Raw genomic sequence first — 18,149 nt, 5'->3', positions numbered from 1 at the left:
GCTCCACGGCTCGGTCTGCGGCAGTGTGGTCAGGAAAAAGGCACCCAATACAGAGAGGCTTCAAACACAGCCAGGGTGTCAGACTCAACACGTACAAAGGTAAAAAGAGTAATGCATGGAAGATACTGGACATACTGAACTAAAGGAGGAAGGATATAGAAAGAGATGTGTGTGTTAAGAATTTCAGACTATACATTTGACCACTAAAAGTCTGTTTTGTTAATCAGGATGGCTTATATGTAATATTAAACCTACTTTCATGACTGTTCAGACTGACTCATGATGACTAATTAGCCAATCCTAATTCCTAGCATAAAGGGCAGTAAAGGGACTTCACGTGAATACATCACAATAGTTGAGAAATATGTTGACTTTAGCGGTGGTCACAGTGTGTAAGTGGTTCCACCAGTTTGTGCCTTCAATGGAAAATGATTTCACAACCAGCCATTGACTGTGTTTGCATCACAGCATAATGAAACCAATAGTTCTGTTTGGTGGAGCTTTTAAATGCTGAAATACCTTTTTCATTCTTCAAAGCCAAGAAGGGTTTCTTGTTTTGCCCTTCTTTCTTATGTCAGGATTTCTTAGTATTAGCTAGTTTCCAATTTGTGATTTGCTAAAATTTACACATCCAGCAGATACGTAGCAACATTAGCATTCGTTTGGAGTCGTGTCCACCTGATGAATGAAAGTCCAATATTCATTCTTTTTTAGCTCCATTTTTGGTCTCTACCAACTGCTGAGGGTAATATCTGGTGGTGTTATCCAGTGTTATTATAAAAATATCTATTATAGCCGTTTTAAGAATTGTCTGACGTGTAAATTGGCTGCTAACTTCAGTAGGCTAATGTTATTGGCATATTGTTTTGTAATTTGAGGTATATCATTACTTTTGTAAAATCTTCACAGTTCACATCATTATTAAACAGTGTTGGGTCAGATGTGTAGACGTTATCCTATAGTACCTATTTTTCTCTTCAATGTAAACAGGTCATATACTAGCAAGCTAATGCTCTTTTTGTCTGTTAGGTCAGTTAGCTACGCGACAGCCTACACTTGGCAGTCACTAGGTGTAGATATTTTGTGACAGCTAATCTCTACATATAAACTAGTTTGAGTTTTAATTTAGTGATGCATAAATCTCCACTTGGTAAACACTTACATTGTAACTAGGTTGAGTTTAAAGTTGCGAACAGCTGGTGCAACCGGCTCCAGCTTTCTGAGAGAGTATGTTCTCAAAGAGTTGAACACTCTTGGTTAAGTTGTTATAGTTTGCGTTTATGTTCAAAATACAACTTTAGGAGGATGACCTATACAGTAGCAACACCCCAGATACTGTGAGGTAGCCACTAATGTTTGGCAAATTTTCACAAGAGTTAAAAGTTAGTGTGGAGCTGAAATATAAACAAACCTAGGGTTCACTGAGCCAGTACAACACTAAATCCCCAAATACTGCAAAAAAATAAAAAATTAATAATGGCCCAGAATAGGTCTCATGGGGTGATTTTTAATCTTTATAGCTGTGAGTACATCTGATAAATAATCAAGCACTCCTTGTATTTATAGTGATTAAAAATAACCCAATGAACTATGAATAGAATTCAGCCTGACCAGCCCAGCCTGGAGGGTAATATGTTCTCAGGCTGGCCACTCTGTATTTGGGTTTCTCAGATGTTTTCTGTGTAATATTTACAGAAACTTCCAAATAATGTTTTTTCTAAATCTCAGCTGAGGTAATTTATGAGAGTAGAGGCGGCCATTGTTAATGTTTAATATTTGCACTGAAGGAAACAGTGTCACATGTTTTCTGCTGCGTTCGGTAACAGTGGTTCCCAGGAGCAGAGAAGTTTCACAAGGCTCTTTAGCAGTGATTCACAGATCCACAGCTTGGCAGAAGGCCAACTGACAGCTCCTTCAAGACTTCATCTTCCCAAAACGTATGTTTAACTGACATATAAGGTAGACAAATATTGGGGCGCCCCAGTGGCTCACCTGGTAGATCCCGCGGCCCTTTGCTGCATGCCATCCCCTTGCGCCCTCCTTTCCTATCTTTAACTGCACTCTCAAAATAAAGACAAAAAGCCCCAACAAATAATTTAAAAACATAAATAAATAAGGTAAACATATGATTTCCACTTATGTAATAATCTACTCAGAATGAAGTATTTGCTTGGTCTGAAGTTGAACGCTATCATCGCATCGGTGGTGCAGAATATCTCATGTGAAGCACAACATTAGGGCTGTGGCTAACTTTGACATTCATTAAGTATTTTTCCTAGACGAAACAAGATATTCATGCTCTGGGACAGGCCTTATTAAGTTTTCCACGGCTTCATAAATCTCCCAACATGGAGCTCCTCGTGTCTGGAAATGTAATGAGGCTGACATAGTGGATCTAATGTGCTACATCCATCACAAGTCTTAGCATGACTGCGTAGCACACGGAGTCATCGCAAACATCCACCATGTTATGCACAAGACTTACATTCTCTTTAATACAACAGCAATGTTTATAGAGTTCTCCAGTCTATTTAAAGTTGTTGGAAAACTAATACAACTGTGAAACAAACCAGAGGCCCAGAGAGAGAAAGCCTTATTAAACCAGAATAAAGTAACTTGACAGTTGTGTATATTTACTTGGTATCTGTGGTTTCCTGTCACACCACTGTGTCTATGGCTCTTTTGACCCCCCCCAAAAACCTTCTCCAGTATCCCATATCCTGTATCCTCATTTGGTAGCATGGTGACAGTTTCCCAGATACCAGACAGTACTGGTTTCCCTTCATCTTGTGGCACAAGCCCAACCCCAGTCAGTGTCTTATTTGCTAATGAATGCCTGCTGGAAGCTGCTGTCTCGACTGTACATCAGTGCAATTATTTGTGCTAAATTGAAGTAACTGAGGGCTAACTAAGAGAATGAATAAATCATTGTTTTGCACTCTGCTCCCAAACGCAGGGGACTGCAGATGATTTTCCCTTTGTTTGCTTTCCACAAAGCCTAGATGTCATTCACCCTCAGAACAGGGTGACTATAATTGCTGACAGAAGAATTTGACAAACTTTGAGTAACTTCACTTGACTGTAGTGTAAACTGATGGTTGGTTTTCTTTCTCACTTTCTAAGCAGAACAGTTATATGGTAATATGTACTTTGTTCTTGGCTGGAATGAGGAAAAATGTAAGTTTAAGCTTGCAGTTGGAGCAAAACGTCCATTTTCTCAAATGTGCCTGGATGATTTGGTGAAAGACAGCACTTGTCTTCACCACAAAGGCTGTGTCAACTAGTTCTCCCTTTCATGTAGGAAATGTACACTCATAAGGCCAGACAAAGGCCTAAAAGGCAACTTCTGTTTATGTGTAGTGTACCATGCCGCTCAGGAATTTTGACTCATACCTATTATAAACTTGCAGAACCTGTTCTGTATGTCCAATTATTTAAAGGCCACTAGCTCTAGTTTCAACACTTTCCCCTGAGGGACATTAGTCAGTCATGACATGGTTACATGAAATTTGGGGAAGTAGAGACAACGTTTTGGGTTTTTAATTGAATTGCTGACAAGGAGGTCATGCTGCCATTCACAAGGCTGTTTGGTTTAGTGGCCTCAGCCCGGTTGAGCTTGACAGGGAGCTTAAGCTTGCCAAAGCCTCTTGGAGGTAGAGATAAGGAAAGGCAGCATAAAACCAAATAAAACTGCTTTGCACTTGGAGAGAGACAAAGTTACAAGCACGCTTAATGTGCCTGGATAAAGTGATTATATCTGTCTGGAACTAATATAACACTAAAAGTGTCCTTTGTGTCCAATCTTGTTATTCTGTGCAGTTCATATCATGCAAGAAGACTGTCAGGCATTCAGAAAACAGCCACAAAATCCTTCATCCATGATTTCATGAAAGCTACAGTAGTTCCAATAAGATGAGATCCTAAAACGAGACTGAGTGGACTATGGACAAAGTGAATAATTGAGGACTAATCCAACAAGGCAGCATTTCCAAAGCCTGATGTCAGATCCCAGTCTGAGAACTACTAAGTTCTGTGCCCCATGGCCACTCATTCATTTGCAAGCCAAAGAGACCAAGGTTCTCATCTTTCCTATAATGACTTTCCCTGTGTTCCTGTCTGGAACTTCAATTATCACATGAAAGATAAGAAGCTAGTGAGATGCATGAAAATGAAAATAAAATAGCAGACCATCAAATATTCTGCATGACTGACATTTCAATTCTGTCTCATTTTTGAGCATTGCACTCACATGATAGATACTCATGAGCTTTTGCTAACGTGATTCCTCATCTGTGATAACACTTGGCATGGCATCCTAAATATTATCCCGAATGGCATTCCTCTGCTAATAGCTTGGGACTTTCAAAAGGGCACAAATAAGCAACAATTTGCCGAATTTAGAATCATCTTCCTGGCTTTGTATTTTATCAGAAGGAAAGTGACATGGAGTGACAAAGTGAATTAATTGTGTAATTTTGTATGCCACATTACACAGGGCACCACAAAGCCTGGCTTCATTATTAATAGATTATTCTTAAGTGAAATTTTCCAAATAAGGAAACCACCATAATGTTCATTTTCCATCTCATTAACATTCCATAACAGGGTCAGTGAACTGTTTTTTTTTTGTTTCTAAAAAACAGGTAACAGTTACTATGTGTTTTTTGTATTAAAAACTTACACAATGTGAGGCAGAGGAAAATCACAATATATTATTTCATTTCCACAACAAAATCAACAGCAATCAATGGCAACTTTTTTTTCTTTCAAAAGCAGGCAACATAAAATACAAATGTCAAACAAATCAGCATAAGGAAACAAATGAATGTAAAGCAATGTATAGCTCTAGTTTTTTGACAACAGAGAATTAAAATGTGCCCACAAAGTAAACATGTGTTTCACAAATGTCCACCGTCATCAAATCTCCCATCTGGTGTTAACAGGGTTTTGCCTCAGGCCTCAATTATCTATCAGACAATCAAATTGCTTTGGTTTTCAGTTAAGCATATGTGCTTTGAATGTGCTAATAATCTTTTGTGTGTACACTCTGCAATGGTAGGACCATTGCAGAGTGGGGTTTAGCTTAGGAACTTCCATCACTCAAAACATGTAAGTAAAAATAATTAAAAGCTTAACAAGTAGGTGGTGCTCAGAATTTGGCAATGAAGTAAATTGCACTTGCTGTAACACTTGAACTTACCACTTTAAACAGTTTACCCTCTTGAATCACTCGGCATAAAATGTCCAATTTCCCCAAATAGCTGCTAAATCCTAATCTACTCCTTTACTTAGATCAGGTAGTCGAAGTCTAATTTTACACAGATAAAGAAGCAAATCTGCTGTTCAGCTGCTTTTATCCACCCATCTTCCCCCTTAATTTTAAGCTAAGAAGTACTCTGGGGGAAAAAACTGCTGGATAACTACAAAAAATAAATACTATCATTACAAACAGAGCGACTTTTTATTTTTATTGACCTGCATGATAATATATTAAGACATAATGAATTGTTAAGATGTTTTCACTTGCATTTGGTGTGACATTAAGTGACAATGGTTTGATGAGGTGTGTTCAATCCACAACTTAAGGAAGCTGGTTTCAAGGTAAAAAGTAACATGAGTCATTTGGTAACTCTTTGCCAACCTCTTGGGGGTTGCTATAATAAGAAAAATGTAAAGCATGTGGGAAAAATAATCTGACAGCTGTGTTAATTTGTCCATGTTATTATTTAAATCTTTCTTCGCAAAAAATCTCAGTAGTCTCTGTAACCACCGTGTTTAGCTTATCATTATCCAAAGCAGTAGTATTCATCTGATTCCACCCTGAGTTTCAGTGGTGATTTGCTGAAAGCATCACTATCAATGACTGTTTTATCTACAAAACAGTCAAGATCCGTAGGTGAAGGGTCGTCCGAGAGGTCCTCTGCTAGAGTGTCCAAGTAACTACCCACAGACAGACCATCTAGCCCGTCACTGTTAGCATCATTCAAGCTGCTGAAGCTGCCTCGCAGTGAGGTTCCGTCCTGGCTGTCTGACAGGCTGTACAAGCTGCCCGTCAGGCTGCCCTCTTGGCTGGCCACGCCTCCTTTGTCTTCGATCATCCAACGGATGGACTCGATGCCCTCGTTGATTGACATAAGCTGCTGCATCAGCTTCACATCAATGGCTCGCAGGTGTGCCTATGAGTTGGAGAAAAACGTCCCCGTCAGGTCATGGTACTTAAGGATGATGCAGAATTTAAAGGAATAGTTCGACATTTTGGGAAATACGCTCATTCACCTTCTTGTGGAGAGTTAGACTGACTCTCACGTCAGTCCATTAAATATGAGGCTACAGCAACAGCTGCTTATCTTAGCTTAACGTACAGACAGTAAACAGCTAGCATGGCTCTGTCCAAAGGTAACAAAATGCACCAACCAGCACCTCTTAAACTCACTTATTGACACGTGTTACAGAGGGTTGTGTGCCAGACTATTTCTTGGCCAGGAGCAGTAGCTTCGTGGAGTTTTGTCGTTAACGTGCCATTGCCAGGAGATTCCAGGAAGTCACTGTGCATGTTCACGAAATTGTTAAACTAAGCTGAGCTTAAGCTACCCCTCTGCTGTAGCCTTGTGTTAAACAAATAGATATAAGAATAGCACACAGAATTCTAATGTCTTACCAAGTCTAGAACACTATTTTCTATTTTGTTTAGCCTATCAGGCTTTGTTGTGAACAAAAAGACTTAACTATGTGGCACCGGAAAAAGGACTTGCACTACTTGTGTAACAGCACAGCCAGGAAACAGTCTGCATACAGAATTCTGAATAATATGCCTACTTTACACAGTATGGCCATTGATTTAACTCCCTGCCATGACAAACCATGCCATTGACTGGGGATGGAAGAGGACAGCCTATGGAGTCCCCTGTATCTACTGGGTGACAAACACCCAGTCAGAATGAAAAATGGTAAAAGGACAGCTGTAACAGCCTGCTGCATTCTAAATGTATTGATGCAGATGAAGGCAGACAGGGCTGGTACAGTGTTTCAGACAGCTGGCTTGATACAACAGCCTTTCTTTAGCTCATATTGCTGCCGGTGTGTTTGTTTTGTGAGTATAACCACCCGCTTTATACACAAAAGGAAGCTGAGCAGATGGAATCATATTGGAATCTTACGTTAATAAGATGTCACCAGTGGGATGGCATCACAAAATGAGTTTAGGAAACACAATTAGTGTGGCAGAATTTTGTTTGTTCTGGATAGTAACACTAAACCTACAACAACATGTTCAATTTGTCATGTTAAAATAATAAGCGCTGGTCCCTAACCTTTTTGGGAACAGCACATTTCTGTGAGTTCATTTGCTGCTTTGATAGGCTGTAAGATTATTTCAGCCTCTCAACAAATAATGTAAAACCTAAACACAATGATGTTGCCAAAGGTGTGTGTGTGTGACTAGCAGACTTGTGCACACCAAAACAGAGCAGTCTGATTGGATTAGTGATTAAGCTGTGAAGGGAGCCACAAAAACAGGGAAGCCCAAGATGGCCCAAATGAGCCGTCTAACAATAAGAGGCTACTAATGGAATTACACTAAATGAGTTCTTTAAAGTCAATTAGGTTTTTTTTTTCTCATAGCAGCACAATTAAAATGTGACATGACTGTTGGTAAATGTGACAATTCAGGTTGAAACTCAAGCAAACTGAACCAAGGGTTGTTACATTTGCAAATACAAAATGTGCCAGGTAGAGGTGTCAACTGCTCCTTCACATCAACATAAATTAAGCCTATCAACGCAGACTCTCTGGGTGATTGGTCAGTCTGCCGCCATGATGCAGCCCTACTGCAGTCTGCAAAACTCGGTCAACTAGGCCATCTGCTCCAGAATCCTAATATACCTTTAGTGACCTTACTTAAAATGGGGGTTTTCTGTGACCCTGGATCTAACAACGCTTCAGTCTAAGGAGCATGACATTTGAAAAGAATTTAATGGTGAGTGTTAGCAGATAAAATTATGTAATCGTGAAGTGGGGGGTTGGGGTTGGGGGTCGAGGAGGGTACATCAACAAAGGTCTCTGCTCACTGTAGGTGTGACTTGCTATCACCTACTGACAGGTTTCACAGTGCTATTTAATTTCAATGAAACACTCATCACTGGGACTTTGCATTTAACAAGCACGTGCTGATCTGTTTTGCATCGAGCAGACATTTCCTGTGAGCCCCGGCTTGGTTGCTAATAAATGTAACACAGTTGCGAGAGCAGACACATTCAAATGTGAACTTATCTGACATGAAACTATGCTAAATAGGCATTAGTTGGCTTGTGCATACAGTCATATTCATTTTTTCTTTCATTTGAACGTTTGTAGATAAATAACAACTGTACAGTTAAGTATTAGTGACCTAGCTTATGATTACAAGTCTGTAAACTTTAAACAGATGATTAAAACAAACATAAAAGCGAAACTGTATCTATTTTGTTTTTAGCTGTGTCTGCATTTAGCATACCATATGCTTTGTAGTATTCAGGGCTATTTAACAATTAGCACCTTTTCTTTAAAAGCTACTGTAACTATCGCTTAACAGCTCGTTCAGTTAAAGATGTCACAGAAAAAAAAGACGCTTACCATTTCTTGCTTGAGGAATAGCATTTTGCTCTCCAGTCTTTTCAAGTCCGCAGAATTATTACAATTTAACACTTTGCAGTTCACTAAATGCGGTGCTGCCAACTTCTCGTGCTCGTCGTGATGTTTTCCTCCAACAAGAGAACGAATGAGACTATCCGGGACTTTTCTACCCAATTTTGTCTCTATATCCTTCAACTCAGGCAAGACGTTGTTATCCTCGTCCATTGCAGACTGTCAGAAGGATTACACGTTTTCAGTGTATGATTTGGAGCAGGCAGAGGAGCAAATTACAGAGCCGCGAGCTCGGAGATACTCCCAGTGACTTGTTGGGGGGGGACGCGCGCGAGCTTTATCCACAGAGGAGTTCAGTAGCGAAAAGTTGCAACAAGCGTGCTCTCTTGACAACTTTATTCAACCAGCTCACAGAATGAAGTGTTGAGCCAAAAACACTTTACACTGGAACCACTGCACCGCTCTTACATCAACAGACCTCCCATTGAAGCGTCTGGCCAGTAATGGGGCAACGTGCTCTCCGTAGACCCTCCCATAAGGGAGCTTCCTCTGAAACCAGACACCAGACAGGTGAACAGGTTTGAAATACGGAGAACAGTGAATACACTGGCTAGACCTACAGGCTATTTATTCATATATGTATATCTACGTTTATTAATGTTTTAATCACATGGGTGTCAGTGTAAAGTCCAACAAACCACTGTGTAGGCGTAAAATGTAATCGTTTTAATAATTTGGCATGCACCCAGATCCAGCAGCTTTTTGGCAAAGGCATACATGTAAAAACAGAACAGCATTCATGATCATTCACACAAATTTAGTAAAAAAAAAATACAAAAAAAAGGGGGAAAAAAGCTGCAGATCCTGCAAGTACACAGTTAAGTAAGGTCTTATTACAACCTGCTGCCACTCTGCATTTCGCTACATTTCTTCTGAATGACCACCCCTGTTTTTTCGTTTTAACTCTTCATTCATTAAAAACATTTAAGGCCATTTGGATCAATTTATCTTAACACGTCCTTAAAAAACAAAAACAGGTCCACTCCAAAGTAGATCTCTCTTAACAAGTACATGCAGAGTTTCAGAAATTTAACTGTTGCACCCCCTTGTGGACGTTACGGCTCTGTTACATGGGCAGTGTATTTTACAACAATTACTAACACTTCACTTCTGTGATGCCATTGTGCAACTAAACTAAACTGTGAAGTCATAAAAACACAGAAAATGCTATAGCCTAAAACGTGGTAGAAGTTACAGACCTGTAAGTGTAGTTTTTAATTATTTTGCCTGTATTATTGTCGTATTACTCTATTACTTGTTCAGAAAGTTACAAAACATTCGGAATATCTTATCAGAATCTACATTCTTTACAAGTGATCACGTTTTAAGTGAAACATCAAACACTGAACTACAGAAGGCATCACTGCTGAATACTGACAGGTCTTTCTAAAAAGCCTGGTTCAGCACCACCTGGTGGCATCACTCACACCAACACTTCAGTTGTCCATGTTCACTTTATTTGAACACATTTTCCATTTTCTAATTTTCCTGAAATCTCAAAATGACAAAGATTGGATCTTTCCAAAGCCATAGTCCATTACAAAAATGCATCTTTAGTTGGTGCTTTGTGTTCATTGTGGAACTGTAAAAGTAATTGTTCACATCTGTACTATTTGTAAAGACAAATTAACTACACCAGCTTTTGACAGAGGGACATGAATGCAGCAAAAAGATTACTTCCTATCACGTTGTAGCATTCAAGAATCTACACATGCTCTTCGGTGAGAACAGATTCAGACTTTAACAAACTGCGCAGCTGTGTCACTGTAAAAGTAAAGAGAAGAGGTTTGAACGCTGATCTTAGACTACAGATTGGCTTTTCTCATCGTCGTAGCGCTGGTACTGATCCCCAAGCAGAGGCTGGTGGCCCTCCATCTTGTAAGACCGGGCACGCACGGCACATGTGGTGGCGGCGAAAATGACTGCGACGATCACGAGGGCAGCGACTATTGCCATGGTGATGATTTCGGTCACAGTGAAAGCTTGACCTGGAAAGGTAGAAGTGGACGATTATTACCTTCATCAACTGCATTTATTTGAAGGCAAGATCTGAAAACAGACCCACAAAAATGTGATAAGTAATCCAAAATGAATACCTGGCCATTCAGCTTCATAAGAGTAACCAAGATTTTCAGGGGCAGTCACAAACATCTCAGCGTTGGTCACTGGAGGCCAGAAAGGCACCATGTTGTAGCCCCTGTTGTGACCAATAGGGGCATTTTCTTCCGGATACACAGCTGAATCTGTCAAGAAATACTTGAGGTTAGCCTAAAAGCTCATCATGCTAACAATAAAGCAGTAAAATATGGAGGGATTATAAAGGAAACAACAATAACAAGTGGTTTTTAAATTCTGTTGCTAAAACACCTGGACTGTGTCTCCTCAACCACTCATCAAATATAGCGTCGGTGTAGGTGTGGAGGAGGACGAAGATAGGGTCATTGGGTGAGAGATGAGTTTGTCCTCCTGTCCCATTCAGGAACAGATGGGCCAGGTTGTGGAGGCTCCTCACCACGGGGTCATAGTTCCCCTGGGGGGCACTGTAGCCTGCCGAAACAACATGAAAACGCATAAGGACGTGCAGAAACACTGTATGTAAAAAGGTAGAAAAAACTGTATGCAAGACAGATAGAGAAAGAAATATCTTTGCAGTCACCTTCAATTGTGTTTCTGAAGCTTTCAGAGGAGGTGGAGTAGTACGGCGGTGTGTCAAAAGTGTTAACCTGCAGACAGTCCGCCACATCCTGGGGCTCTGGGAGACGCTGGACCATCGGCCTGTTGACATTTCCTGCTGGGTTCCTTCTGATGGGAGAGGTCTCAGTGCCTGGAAGGAACCAAATAAGAAAGACTTCAATGCAATTTCTCTGCACTTAAAGAATAAAGAGCTTAAGTGTAACACCACTGGCGTGTATGCCATGGTAAATAAACAATGGTCTTACTGTTGCAGATGGTTCCCAGTGTGTCATAGTCTGCTACGCTCTCACAGATGACCCTCCACTGGGAGAAGATGGAGTTGGCGCTCAGGGAATTCATGTCAAAGCTGCTCCTGGCTCCCATCAGGTCATCTGTGCAGATGTCACATGTGCTTCCGCCGATGGCAAAGTTCCAGTAGGGCAGGGCGAAGGAGGGGTCTTGCAGCATGTCCTGGTTGTTTGAAATAAATAATTGAAAGGCTGGCTGAGTTAGAGTTTGGGAATGCGAAGATCATGGCTAGGAGCCACAGCCAGAGAACCAAGGTTTTAAACCTGCAATATCAGGAAACCACACTTTTTGGAGTTTGCCCGTAACTCGTGTAAACACAGGATTCATACGTACAGTTATTCACCCAGCTAAAGGGAACACAGACTCTCTGCACACCTGTCAATCACTTTACTTTTTTCCCATTGAAAAAGCATTACAAAGTTACTAAATCCCATTCTGAAACTCTTTGATCACAAAAGTACAAATGGATCCTAACTACTGCTCATGAGCCCCGCCACTAACACACGTTAAAAGAGTGAGCTGTTAAGCTGCAGCCAGACATTTAGCACTCTCCCTCAAAGTGTGCCTGTCGAGTAGGGAAAAAAAATGAGTGACTAATTAGGGAGCACATCTTAACGATAAACAGGCTAAGGATGGAGTTTCTCAGCAGGGGTCCAACAATCTGTCAGAGTTTCAAAACCACACAGCAGCTTCAACTGCTGTGCTTGCAAGAGTGTGTACCAAAAACTGGATGGATATAATAATTATACCAACTCTATGCTGGGAGGGAAGGCGATTGGTGCAGTTTAATAACTCCTCTCACTAAAGCTCTGTTCAATACTGTTGTCGTTTCCAAAACGATGGTGTGCGGATCAAATCGAATTACAGTGCCTAAAATCACAATTTGCGCGCAGCTGGCCTATTAAAGCGTGAAATTGCGTCGTCAGTTATGATTTCCTCGCCAAATTAAGTTATAATAACTAAGGCTCAGGAACAAGACCACGCCTCTCTAAACCAATCACCAGTACATGCCTATATGAACCCCTTTCTCTCACTTCTCACGGCAATCCAAATAAACTGCCTTTTACACCGCACGATTGGCATGGTCTTTGTTAGTGAATACAGTTGTGGGGAAACGCATAACGTAAAACAAACGAGTTGGGTTGTCGGCGATTTGTTGGTAAATGAAACGTGGATAAACAGTCAGGTGGCGATTACTCTCAGGAAACCACATATAAAATCTATTTGATTATTTTCTTTTTCTTAAAATACCCCATCACAGCAGAGCCGTGTGTGTGTAATCACCCCTCTTTATGCAGTATCTTACCTGCATGTCTCGCTCCAGCTGCAGCAGGTGGTACCTGTGCCAAGTAACAAAACCGGGCCCCTCGTGTGAGAAGTCCACTCCCCCGAAACTGGCCTGTCCCGCACCCAGGAACGTCTTGCTGACCGAGAAGTAGTGGGACCACACGAAGTAATTGTAGATGGTGATGTTCTCGAACTGCATGGTGTTCCCGTCAGGCCCGAAGATCTCCGAATAGCGCCGCGTGGCGATCACCAGGTCGGGGTGCACCGTGCGCTTGGCCTGGTCCAGCGCGTTCACGAACGCACGCTTCTCGTCCGCGCTGAGCTGCATCACGTTTCTCCTTACTGGGGGGATTATAGCAGAGGGAAAAGTGGATTAACTCAATCAGTCATGCGTTAATTGGGGATCAGTTTTTAATGACTGAATGAGAAAAGAAGTACAGAAAATGTGGCAGTTTTAATCGATTAATATTGTAATCAAATGCCTTTTTCTAAGTTTCAAGGCTGTGCCGATTTAAGCTTTTTTCATTGAACCCTAATTTGAATAGATTTTTGGTCAAATAATCTGTCTTTGTCCAATATATATAGTTAAATCAACATTAAATGGGCCAAAATACGTTAATTGGGTGTCCTAAAGGACTGCTCCCAGATTTGCTGGCTATGACGTCTCTCCTAACTATAACATTATTATTTGAATATTTCCCCAGACTTCCCCGAGGACGCGCACTTACCAACAGAAACTCTCTGGTCACAGTTGGCCCCTGTCCATCCGTGTCTGCAGCGGCCGCAGTTATAACCGCTGAAGTTTCCGTTACACTGACAGGTACCGTTGAAGAAACGGATAGGCCATCGTTCCCGATCATCCCGTCCGTCGTGCGGGTACTGAGGGCCGTGCGGGCGCGCGTCCACCGTGATTGGCACGCACTGTCCGCGCCCCGTGCTGGAGCCACACGGGTCGTTAATGAGTCCAGAGGGCGACGGACAGCACCGTCCACTCCTGAGCCCTTCGGGTGTCACACACTCTCTGGGGAACTGAGCGCTCACGACCACCGCGCCCACAAGCACCAAAAAGCAGCACCGAAACATTATCCTAAAACGGTTACCAAATTTTACGCACGACTGCGGCTGGCTTGGAGTCAGTTTTACCGACTGAATATTTACCTGCAAATATGCACTTCAACTAACCCTTTATCCTAAATGAACATGTCTCACTTCAACACATCAGGAATTACTTTCTCTGTCAACCTCCCATGCGCCCAGGCCACTGCTTCTGTTTCTCCCCAAACCAGTGAACCTTAAATACCGGATTAGCGCATGACTACCCGGATTTTCTGACTCCCGCGTGATGCCATCACATAACTTCACATTTCCTACTGGGGATGGAGGGGAAGAAAGTCGTGTGATCCCTCATGTACAGTATTGTTCTTTTAAAAACTCACTGCAGTTGCCTGAATGAGTCCAACATTAAATGTTAGTAAATCTAATGACTTTGAACGCTGACACAAGGCATCCATGTTTGTTTGGTTTTCAGGCACTTGAAATGTCACAGCTCCCAAGTTTCCCAGTCATAATTAAGACTTGTATGTTCAAGTGAACACTTGTAACAAGTTGGAAAGTGGCAATTATGATAACTCCAATATGACATGAATGCAGCATTAGACCCTTGAAGCCTGTAAATACCCATAGCTTTCAAAACTCCACTCTTTAAAGGCATTATGCTAGAAATTTTTCGCCTCCAAGCACAAAGCTAAGACACCCCTGATGACATCATCTGGGTGATTTTTTCATACTTGACGAAGCTTCTCCAGAGCCACAGAAGACAGTCTACAACTATTATTCCATGTTGAATAGAACTACTCGCTAGTAAACTGATCTCTGTGTGTAAAGTTGGTGCCGAGCCCATACAGAGGTATCACCTGTATCCAGTAAAAATAACACTCTACCAGATGCTAATACAGTGTGATAAAGTTCAGGTGAAAGTGGAGACAGCAAGCACAAAAATGTGTTTATTAATTAATTGTGAGTCATGGCAACATGAAAAACTTACCACGCTCCTCTTGCTCACCTTGTTTATGAACTGCCTGTGCAACATTCATTTGAATTTTCCCCCCGATTGCCCCTCCAGCGTGTGCACCGTTTGTTTATTTGCTTCACAGTTCTGCAGTTGAACGGAGTTGGGCTGAAAACAAAAAAAAACCTTTGATTAGTTTAAATGAGCTGATGATACCAGTGGCAAAATTTTGATTATTTTGCTCTGCTGCTACTATAACCTCAGGACATTTTTTTTTGTAATAGGGAAAAGGATTGGCTGTTATTGTTGACAAAAGCTACAGCGTTAACTCCCAAGAAGTTAGAATCTAGGTCAAGATCGGCAAGGCAGGTTCTTTCTAAATTATCCAAAGTGTAACTTCCCATAATTCACTGCAAGCTTAACACTGGGTTGCAGAGAGGGCACTGGGTAGTAGGAACAATAGTTGTTTGGTTGCATTAATTGTTAGATAGATATTATTTCACAACAACTCAGACATGTATATCAGTTATCCTCACGGGGATCAACACCCACTAATTAGCAAACCAATGCTTCACAAGTTCACTCATCAAATGATGGTGGAGTTCTTTCAATAGAGGAACAAAAAAAAAATCAATGTCATGTTTTCAGTTTTAAATGAGCACATCAGTTTTTTTCTCCTCAAAGACCAGGAATTTCAGGAATGAGGACCAGGAATGAGTGAAGCTGCAGATAACCAGTGTTCCTTAAAGCAACAAAACAGCCACTAAGGCAGTGCTAATAGCCCTGTCTGATGGCAGTAAAAAACTCAACTACAGAACTCAAGTACAGTACTTAAGTACAATTTTGAGGTGTTTGTACTTTACTTGAGTATATCCATTTTACGCTACTTTATACTTCCACTTGGGAGGTAAATATTGTTGTTTGTACACCACTACATTTGTTTGACAGCTCTGGTTACCAAATTAAGAATTTTCTTTTTCAAAACTCATGATAAGACACAGTGCACTGCTAAAGATTAAACCAGTGGTTCCCAACCCTTTTGGCTTGTGACCCCTTAATAAAAAAAAGCAGCGTCTGGTATAAGATTAGAGAAAATTTTGATTTTTTCATTGGATACTTAAAGTAAATTTAGCTGTTAATACTTTTGTACTTTTACTTAAGTGGGATTTTGAATGCAGGACTTTTACATTGTTATGCTGGCACTTTTAGTTAAGTATGCCTTCCACCACTGATAAAAAAGAATATTGAAGATTTTAATTGAAGAATTGAATTGAATCTAAACCAGGACACGTTTGATGCAGGTTGCTCTAAAAGTAAGACGTTTAGCAGAACTGCATGTCACATAAAAACACAACATAACACTTCTAAGAGGAGAGACTGTCTTCTTTCCAGTGTGATCTCACACACTGAAAGGCAAAGATTCTTAACCCAGTCACATGTGTTTCACGTTGGCTATCGTAATTCCAGGCTGCATGTATTGTTTCATAGTTGGGGCGTGCCAGTGAGGATTACACAAAGCTAGCACTAAGCTCATTCTCATGAAGGAAGTTTGAAAATACAGCCACATTCCTTCTGTATGTACAGTTTCCATGTTCCCCTTGAGAACTAGTAGGAGACCCATTAGCATGTCAAGGTTGTTCTGACCATTTAAACATAATTTGTCAAGAGATTCCATCGAGTTTTCTACAATGTTTTTAAAATGTCAAGATTAATACTGTAATAGTTATAATGATCAATTATTTTGACCTTAGAGTCTTATACTGGCCCTAAATGAATTTTCTATGATTTATCATCATCATAGACATGCGGGTATTTAATAATTCAAAGTGCTATTGACCTGAAAATGCACTCCAGTGTTTTTAAGGTCACATTTGAGTAGAGGAGGAGCCGGCTATTTACTGATTGTCTTTTGATTAAGTCTGCAAGAAGCTTTTATGTTTACCATCTCTCTGCCAAACTTCCGCACAGTTCACTCTGAGCCATAAGTGAGTCAAATTAGTTTATATGAATATGATGTAGAGCTAACACAAACCTATTATGATTACATTCAAAAACAGTGAGGCAGCAAGCTGTAATCCAAGCTAATTTCGTTTGTTGCCATATGATAATTTAGCAATTAATTTAGTCTGTAACAGCTAATTCTGTATATGGTCTTTAAATGTGTGCATGTTAGATTAGTTTAACAGTGTAAACACAACAGTAATTAAAAGGTCAGGGTGCATGTCATGGATAATCTAATGGTTGAAATGGATATTAACACAACAAGATGCAACTACGCAAATGCTCACAAACTGTATCTATGTACAAAGATAAGACATTTGGCTTATTGTTGAAATCTACTGCATTATTATTGCTGTGGGTGCTATACATGTACACATCTCCTCTGTTCGTCCCATGACCAACCATGCTCTTTCATCCCCCGCTGCTGCCATTCTGTGTGTGCACATGTCTGTGCATGTGTGTATGTGTGTGAAGAAACCTTGGGCAGGATAGAGGATCATGTGAGAAGATGTGACTCGGGCTTAATGGTAATCCTTGCCTTTGGTGAAAATGGCACAGTGGGAGTCATTAGGAGGGAGCTATACTGCCTCTGCCTCTCTCCTCTCCTCCTCTCTCCTCTAAGACAATGCCTGCAACTGCTTGTCATTTTCTTTCTCTTTCTCATCCCAAGCTGTATTCATGCCACTCATTTCATCTCAGCCCCTGCTTTTGCTCCATGTTCATTGGCTTCTCTGTAAATGAGGGAAAAATCAAAAATATTTTTCACTATCTGAAAGAATGATTCCCATCTGAACACATTGTTACAGCTTGCAGCATCTATGGTATAACAGTAGAGTCCACAGCCATGCTAGCAGCAGGGAGGCTGTAGGCACAGCAGTGCCTCGTGCTAAATGGTAACATCAGTATGCTAACATGCTCACAGTGACATGCTAACATGCTGATGTTTAGCATAATGTTTACCAGGTTCACCATTGTAGTTTAGTGTGTTAGCATGCTTACATTTGCTAATTAGCACAAAGTACAGCTGAGGCTGATGGGAATGTTTAAACTTTGACGTGATGCTGCCGCTAGATGAAAAGTCAGTGGATCAACAAAGTTATTGATCCTGAGGCGAACAAGAATGTCTGTACCAAATTTCATGGCAATCCATCCAATAGTAACATATTTCACTCAAAACCACAAATGTCAA

The 18,149-nt window shown here is 40.9% G+C and overlaps 2 protein-coding genes across 2 annotated transcripts; both read right to left on the bottom strand.

Moving 5' to 3' along the window:
- Positions 1–4,687: 4,687 nt before the first annotated feature.
- Positions 4,688–9,066, bottom strand: LOC122870043 (leucine rich adaptor protein 1-like). The gene is made up of 2 exons (XM_044183697.1): positions 8,611–9,066; positions 4,688–6,176 (listed from the first exon to the last, which is right to left on the bottom strand). The coding sequence occupies exons 1-2, from the start codon at positions 8,833–8,835 to the stop codon at positions 5,787–5,789; spliced, it is 615 nt and encodes a 204-aa protein (XP_044039632.1). The 5' UTR covers positions 8,836–9,066; the 3' UTR covers positions 4,688–5,786.
- A 261-nt stretch (positions 9,067–9,327) lies between these two features.
- LOC122870042 (5,6-dihydroxyindole-2-carboxylic acid oxidase-like) lies at positions 9,328–14,442 on the bottom strand. The gene is made up of 7 exons (XM_044183696.1): positions 13,680–14,442; positions 12,971–13,293; positions 11,622–11,826; positions 11,339–11,506; positions 11,050–11,229; positions 10,779–10,925; positions 9,328–10,670 (listed from the first exon to the last, which is right to left on the bottom strand). Exons 1-7 carry the CDS (start codon positions 14,032–14,034, stop codon positions 10,483–10,485), a joined length of 1,566 nt encoding a protein of 521 aa, XP_044039631.1. The 5' UTR covers positions 14,035–14,442; the 3' UTR covers positions 9,328–10,482.
- Between the last annotated feature and the right edge of the window lie 3,707 nt (positions 14,443–18,149).

This window comes from Siniperca chuatsi, linkage group LG22 (genome assembly GCF_020085105.1).
Source record: "Siniperca chuatsi isolate FFG_IHB_CAS linkage group LG22, ASM2008510v1, whole genome shotgun sequence".
Lineage (NCBI taxonomy): Eukaryota > Metazoa > Chordata > Actinopteri > Centrarchiformes > Sinipercidae > Siniperca > Siniperca chuatsi.
The sequence above is the reverse complement of the archived record's forward strand: the minus strand, read 5'-3'. Positions and strand labels throughout refer to the sequence as shown.

What these genes read in the sequence shown, in the direction of transcription:
- LOC122870043 (XM_044183697.1), bottom strand. Translation starts at nt 8,835, where the DNA reads ATGGACGAGGATAACAACGTCTTGCCTGAGTTGAAGGATATAGAGACA. An exon ending in TATTCCTCAAGCAAGAAATG is followed by an intron (nt 6,177 to 8,610) that starts GTAAGCGTCTTT and finishes TCCAACTCATAG; the next exon opens with GCACACCTGCGAGCCATTGA.
- LOC122870042 (XM_044183696.1), bottom strand. Translation starts at nt 14,034, where the DNA reads ATGTTTCGGTGCTGCTTTTTGGTGCTTGTGGGCGCGGTGGTCGTGAGC. An exon ending in ACTGGGAACCATCTGCAACA is followed by an intron (nt 11,507 to 11,621) that starts GTAAGACCATTG and finishes GGTTCCTTCCAG; the next exon opens with GCACTGAGACCTCTCCCATC. An exon ending in TTATGAAGCTGAATGGCCAG is followed by an intron (nt 10,671 to 10,778) that starts GTATTCATTTTG and finishes CTACCTTTCCAG; the next exon opens with GTCAAGCTTTCACTGTGACC.